The sequence below is a fragment of the Anastrepha obliqua genome, chromosome 1, assembly GCF_027943255.1.
Source record: "Anastrepha obliqua isolate idAnaObli1 chromosome 1, idAnaObli1_1.0, whole genome shotgun sequence".
NCBI classification, from domain to species: Eukaryota; Metazoa; Arthropoda; class Insecta; order Diptera; family Tephritidae; genus Anastrepha; species Anastrepha obliqua.
In genome coordinates, this window is record NC_072892.1 from 12,551,479 (window position 1) to 12,559,200 (window position 7,722).

The 7,722-nt window shown below is 35.4% G+C and overlaps 1 protein-coding gene across 1 annotated transcript; it reads left to right on the forward strand.

The window, feature by feature from the left end:
* The first annotated feature begins 316 nt into the window (after positions 1-316).
* On the forward strand, positions 317-1,039 carry LOC129236111 (tigger transposable element-derived protein 6-like). The gene has a single exon (XM_054870318.1). It carries the CDS (start codon positions 317-319, stop codon positions 1,037-1,039), a length of 723 nt encoding a protein of 240 aa, XP_054726293.1.
* The last annotated feature ends 6,683 nt before the right edge of the window (positions 1,040-7,722 follow it).

The window sequence follows — 7,722 nt, forward strand, 5'->3', positions numbered from 1 at the left end:
TGAACACTATGATGCCCGAGACATTTTCAATGCTGATGAAACTGGCATATTTTTCAAATGCTTACCGGACAAGACGCTTACTTTTAAAGATGAAAAGTGTTATGGGGGAAATCATAATAAAGAGAGGTTGATGGTTTCATTTCCAGTGAATATGAATGGATCGGAAAAACTTAAGCACTTAGTAACAGGAAAAGCAGTGAAACCGCGATGTTTTAAAGGAGTGAAATCGTTTACTACTGATTGATGTGCTAACAAAAAAGTTTGGATGACAACAGAACTTTTTAACAATTTGCTTTTAACAGTTAAATATGGAAACATGAAACGACAAAAGAGAAAAATTTTACTATTTTTAGACAGATGCACAGTTCACAACAGTCTTCCTACATTGTCCAACGTAGAATTCTACTCCTTTCCGCCAAATACAACTTCCAAACTGCAACCATTGGACCAAGGAATCATCCATTATTTAAAGACGTTGTATCGCAAAGAAATTGTTAAGATCGTTTGGGAATCTCTCGACAAGCAGCTAACTACGAATATCACGATTCTGACAACTATTTTACTGATTGACAAGGCATGGAGAGCTGTAATACCCCTAACGATTCTCAACTGCTTCAAAAACAAAACGGGTTTCGTAAAAGAAGATCAGGACAATTCGCAAATAATGATGCATGATGATAAAGAACCATCAATGGTACCAGTAGTTGACATCAGCGGTGTGAGTTTTTTTGACTATGTTCAAGTGGATGAAGATGTTGCTGTCTCAGGATCACTAACCGATGGCGAAATTTTATCTGCAACAGATACGAATGTAAAGAGCAACGATGAAGATGATACATCAGAACGTTTGGCAGAGGTATCAGTTAAAGTAGCAAGAGCCTCATTCGATAACTTACAAAGCTTTTGCCTACAAAATGAAACTGACAAAACAGCATATCAGGCACTTTTTCTCCTTAAAAAAATTATTGACAAGTCTGAGCAGCAGCAATGTGCTTCGAAGCAAACTCGTATAAATGAGTTATTTTCAAATATTAATTAATTCACATTATGAGTATGTAAAATGTTGGCAGTTAAATAAAAACACTTGATAATTCGAAGTTTTATTTATTTTCTCTCAAAAATTTCGAACCATTTAATGTTTCGAACACTCCATAATTCGTGCCTATAAGTTTGAGGCATGGCTTCTAAATCTTTCTCCATCGCATCGTGACGGGTGATGAAAAATGGATTCATTACAGCAATCCAAAGAAAAGAAAGTCATGGGGACTGCCCGGTCATGCTTCTACGTCGTCACCTCGGCCGAATATTCACGCTGCGAAGGTTATGCTATGTATTTGGTGGGACCAAGTTGGTGTTATTTATTATGAGCTGTAAAAACCAAGCGCAACCATCACTGCGCATCGGTATCGACTTCATTGGATGTGATTGGATGTGAGAGACATGAACAAGTGATTCTACAGCATGACAACGTTTGCCCTCACGTTGCCAAACCTGTTAAAACCTACCTGGAAACACTGAAATGGGAAATCCTACCTCACGCGCCATATTCTCCAGATATTGCGCCGTCTGGTTATCACCTGTTCCACACGGTCTAGCTTACCAACAGCCTCAAAAGATACACAGTTTTACTGCGACGGTATACGAGATCTACCAGAAAGATGGGAAAACGTAATAGCCAGGGATGGGCAATATTTTCAATGATTCACTTGTAACCATTTTTTCAGAATAAAGTTGTATTTTCATCAAAAAAACAACGCGAATTTAGTTGCGCACCTAATATAATATCAACTTTTTGTTAAATTGCAAACGAACGCGGCATCAACTTTTAGCTCAATTTTTCTTCATGTAACATTTGAAGTACTCGCTCATGCGAGAAGCCTAAAATATCGGCAATTTCCCGCATAGTTAGGCTTGGATCTTCATATGCAATATAATTCATTTACTGAATGATTTTTTGCGTTATTGCACTTATTGGTATGGCACCAAGTCGTTCACCTTCAAAATTTACATATACAAAAATTTTTAAACTCTGAAACTGGGTATGCGCAGTTTTCCACTTAAGACTTTCAAAACTGAGAATGCTATTACTGCTCGATGTACTATATATTTTTTATTTGGTTTTCCTTGTAAAATATGAACTAATGCATTAACTTCAAATGGGTAGCAAAGCAGAAAAGAATTGACTGATCGAAATAAAAATGGGTTAGGTCTTAGCCTAATGCTATTACAACAGGAACAATGTGAAAACTGATCAATTTAATGCTGAGGTGTTCAAAAATTCATAACAGAAGTGAAACTTTCAAGGCAGACAAAGATAAAGGGAGAGAATATAATAAATTCACAAAATTTTCAAAACGCGGAGAAGGGTCGACCGGTGTAGGTAAACGCGGACACAAACCGTGGCAACAACGCGCACTACTCCGAGCGTTTATCATTCGCACAAACGCAGCGACTCCAGGACCGCAGCAACGGCACAAATTACCGCAAGGCAGTACCAATAAATCCAACGCCGGAATGAATAGCACATTATAGTACACCCAAGCACTAGCCAGGGAACGGAAATAAGCGCCAAAAATAGGCACCAAAAAAACAAACGTCAAAAAAGTTTGGACCAAAAAACGCCCCAAACAGTAGGCACCAACTAAATATAATAACAACCACAAGGAAAAACTCAGGAAAAATAGCTTAAAGTGTATCTAAGATATATATTATATAAGGTATAGCTCTCTCTCTCCGTTTCCTCTATGGTATATCTTTTTTCTCTCTCGCGGAACGAAAATGCCCAAAAAGTTGCATGGCCTTGTAATTTTACTCTCCATTCTCCCTCGTCCATCGACGCCTAAGAAATATCACTTTAAAAATTTGTTTTGTTTGTAAAATGAAAGACGAAATATTAAAATGGCAAATAAATTCTAATTCCTCTATTTATTAATGGGTGTCGCTTTCAGCACTTTTCAACCAATTTGTATAAAGATTAATATTCTTGAAGGTGTTTTTAGCTTATCAAAAAATGAGGTTCAACTATGTTTGCTCGATTTTAGTTTAGTAGACTTGCTACAATGGTTCTACTTCCCGAAGCAAAGGTGCAATGATTTGAATATTGGATGCATCTTTAGGCGTAACTCCGAAAAAGGAATGATATTGTTACAATCCCAGTCATATTGCATTTTGTAAGTCGATATTTTGCAGTGGTTCATCGATAATTTTTGTATTTCAACGTAGTAAGCCTTATAACGTTGTGATCCGTGGGTATTAGAGCCGTACAGTTTGAAGGAAAGCACTTAACCGATAATTGGCCATTATAGCTCTTTAACTCGCCTTCTTAAAGATGTCATGGCACATTATCAATAAGAAGAAGTGAGTTTTCCGGAAGACATTGCGGACAAAGGATCACTTTTACCTGTTCATTTAAGCAATTTTTGATTAAAACAGGATTCTTTGTTTTGACAAAAAATGAACATACCTCTGGAACAAATGTTCTGTGAAACCATTCATCAAATAAAGCTAAGGTCGTCCAAGCCCTTTTATATGCCAACAGGCATATCAGTAAACTTTTAATGAGCGCGGATTCGCCGATTTCCGCATAACCATTATTTTTACTGTGATTTTACCGCAGCATTTGTACAAACGAGTAACGTTATTCTCTCCTTACTGAGCTTAAGGGGTTACGCCACTCTAGCTACTGTAAAAAAGCAGTTTTTTAAGGATTTTTTTTTACATTGAAAGAAAGGTGCTAGGAAAAAACTTTTTAAGTATATTATTAAGCATGTATTTAAGTGTAATTATAAATATTTTTATTGAAAAATATTACAAAATGGCGCCTTTGGAGTGAATCTCTGAACGCGCCCTGCGAAAAAGGCACTTCACGGCAAGCAGTACAACTGACGTAAATGTCCACCTAAACCAAATTAAAAAAATTCTTCTCAATCGACGTGAGTATAGCTGTAGAAATACGTACGGGATTTTAGAAATATTGAAATTTGTGTATTTTGCAGATGTTTGAAGTCAAAAGTAGAATTTTTCGTCTAAAATGGAACCGTTAATTGTTTATAAAAATTTTTCTAATTAATTAATAAAAAAATCCGTACGTATTTCAGTGCGGAATAATGTTCTAAAGATCCTTGTACAATTACAAGTTAAAATATTAAAAATTGTTTGAGTTATGCTGCTTGCCGTTTTGAAAAATCACGTTTTGAGATAAACACGGTTTAAATTTGAATAGTCGGTTCAGAGACGTCAGAGGCGCTCGCGCAAAAGTGCGAAATATTAGAGATAAACATTTTTTTCACGCATAGAACTTTTTGTTTTATATTCTAAAGAGTTTAAAGCATCTTTTAAGCAAAAAAAAAAATTTCGATATTTTGAAAATCCTAGAGTGGCCTAACCCCTTAAGCCCCGGTGCCGGGGTTTCCTTTGAGAGCGCAAGAGTTTTTTTCGGGTAAGAATTTCCAAAATAAGCCAGATTCATCGGCATTGTATGTCTGCTTTTTTGGCAAAGTTAAATTCATAATTGTTGTGTTAAATTTGTCCAAAAATGGTTGATGGAGTTACTCTTAATTGATAATTTTTCTCCGCAACCTTTTAGCCATTCTATTCCATGCTTCTTTTTAAAGTTTACAACCCAACCATTGCCGGCGTAAAAGTCTCCAGGTTGTTTCTGAATTGTGGGATGTAATAACTTGGCTTTCTCTTTTAGCATACAGGTATCATTTCTAGTTGGTAAGTTTTTGGCCCTTTGAACCACAAACCGGACCAGATTCAGTAACAAACAATTTTCTCCATAGGTTGTTAATTTTTTTATTTATTTATTTATTTATTAAAAGAGTAACAATTATAAATAACTATTCCACTTAAAGAGCTAAAGCACTGGCTACTATGGCCTTCGGCTATTAGTATAATAAAGATGACAGCGTGTCTTATAGCCTTAACTTAATTTTTTTAATACGAGTTATTGTTGCTCTATGCAGTTGAAAATTTTTAGCTAATGCATTAGTGGAAATTCCTGCATTTAATTTGTTCAGAATGTCAGCCTTTTCTTTCATTATTGTCAATTTTCTCATTGCCATTATGAGACCAAATCATGCAAAAGGCCACGTACAACTGTCATTTCATCAGCAAATGAATTAGATGGTACTTCCCCTGAATTCATGCAGCTGATTTAATTCAAAAACTGTTATTACCAGAATGATATCGGCGGTATTTCTCCGAGTTTCTCAACGTAAAAAGAGGAAAAGAGAAAGTCAAAACGAAAAATGTTGCAAGTATCGATGGAAAAATTTGTTTGAAATTGTGTCGCCAGAATCGAGTTTCTACTGTAAGCACTAAATATTTAGGCATTTAAGGGGTTAGGGTAGTCAAAGGCCCGAAAAAATGATGATTTTCAATATTTTTTTTTTGCTTGTCAATTGCTTTATTTTACAAAAATCATATTGCGACTTCACTTTAACAAAATTAAAAAAACAAAAAAATTGATAATTGTAAAAGTTATCGCTATTTGTGTGGGGCCCGTTTCTCCAGAAGTCCCTTGCGGTGATCATCGCAAGTCCTTCTAAAATCAATATTCATCTAAAACCTATCGGACAAGAGATATTAGTTTTATTAATAGAGAATCTTGTGCCTGATCGAAGCTTTTTGGTTTTCAAAATTAACAATATGACGGCCCCAGCAAATATTTTTCAGATTTTCGAGAAAGAAAACAGACAATTAATGAAAAGAAATCGAGTTTTTTGAAAAAAAAAAATCCTTCGATAAGGCATGCGTCTTTTATGTTTTTCAAAAGCGGGATACATTTTTTTTGAAATCTACCAAGCGGTTTTTAAGCTACAATGATCACCAGTTTAAAAAACATAGTTTTGAAAAAAACGCATTTAAAGTTTTGCTATCGATTTTTGAAGAGTTATACGAATTATTTAATTACTTATACTGTGCCATCTATTCCTGGGCCATATAAAAGTTCTTCAGCCGTCATAGCAACTTCCAAAATATCGATTTGCTGTTGCCTACGTAGCTTTCTACCTTCTCGAGTGTTAACGTTAGCGCGCTTATCTGCCACTTTCAAGCGTGCAGCATCCAACAACTTGCTCTCGAACGCTCCGGAGCGCCCTTTGTTAATTGTTGAATAACTCGAAAAGTATTTATATTTGAAATATATTATACTTCAAGAAAATCCGAAAAAAACCAATCCATTTTTTTTTAATTCTGATTATCCCTAACTCCTTAATTAAGGGGGTAGGTATTCTGGTTTAGAAGTTTGGAAAAATCGATTTTTTTTTGCAAATTTTCAAAGTTTAGACCTTCAAAAATATGCCCTTCAACGTATTTTTCGAAATTCGAATTATTTTCGGAGATACAGCGGATTTTGTTACGTGGCGTCTAAGCCGGCCGAGTGGAGCGAATCGCACAATGAACGGCAGATGTTACCGGACGACTTGAGGACTCGTTCTTTCCAGAAAATCTTTTGTATCCCACACAACCTTTATTTATTCTAGACATATGTATGTATATATATACAGTGAAACCTCCCACAAGCGGACACTCACGGTTCCACAATTTTCGTCCGCTTATGGGGAGTGCCCGCTTATGGGGGTTGAAAAAAAACTCTAGGTTAAAATTACTGTCCCACCTCTTTAAATAATTTTTGTACATATGTATGTTCTTTTATGGTACGTTCAGTTTTTTTCATATTTATTGGAAAAATATATATGTATGTATGTACATTTTTATATTGGGAACAATATTACACATTTGAATATACATATTTGATTGAACATATTTATATTTTAGGCTTCAAAAATTCATATACCGTAGTCTGTCGTAGATTTTCCTGTTTATGTTTCAGAAAAAGGTTTTCAAGATGACATTCTTAAGTCTTGGCGTATTGGAATCCAGTAATATCGTCTCTTAGATATTGTTTAATGCGACGCAGTTGTTCTAATGCTTCAGGATATGACTTGATCTGACATTCATCCTGGACACATACATGATTTGAGTCTTCGCTTTCTCCGTCAGATAATTCCTCAGTATTAATTTCGTCAATGACAAAGTCAATATTATTGTCTTCTGTATTAACAACTTCGTCGATTAACAAAAACTCTTCTGTATACTGACCTTGCTGATTTTCATTTAAAATCTTTATCAAAGCCGCTAGTGTCGATATGAGAATATCATCCTCTTTCTCAATTCTTAATTGTTTCTGCCGTTACGTTGTCCCATGAAGATTTAATAAAAAAAAACAGCCTCCAAAATGTCAAAAGTTTTTGAAAGTCTGTCCATTGGAATGTCTCCTAATTTTGTCAAAATATGTTTGATTATATGGCATCTGTAATGATACTAAAAATTTTGTATTATACCCTGATCGAGGGGCTGACAAACGGATGTTGTATTAGCAGGTAAAAAGATCAACTTTATGTTATCTAGTTTAATATCTCGAGGGTGAGTTGTAGCATTGTCCAAAAATAATAAAATTTTTTTCTTCTGGCAACCCATTTTTTTATCAAGCATTTCTAGCCACTCACACATAATTTCACGAGACATCCAAGCTTTCCCGTTTGACTTCCATTCCACTGGCAAACTTCCTATATTGCCCCCTTTAAAGGCGCGTGGGCATGCTGCTTTTCCGATAACCAATGGCTTTTCTTTATCTCCAACCATATTGGCACACAATCCTCGAAATTAACCTCGGAAGATTCCCCACATATTCTTTTGAAAGTCACATTATGACGC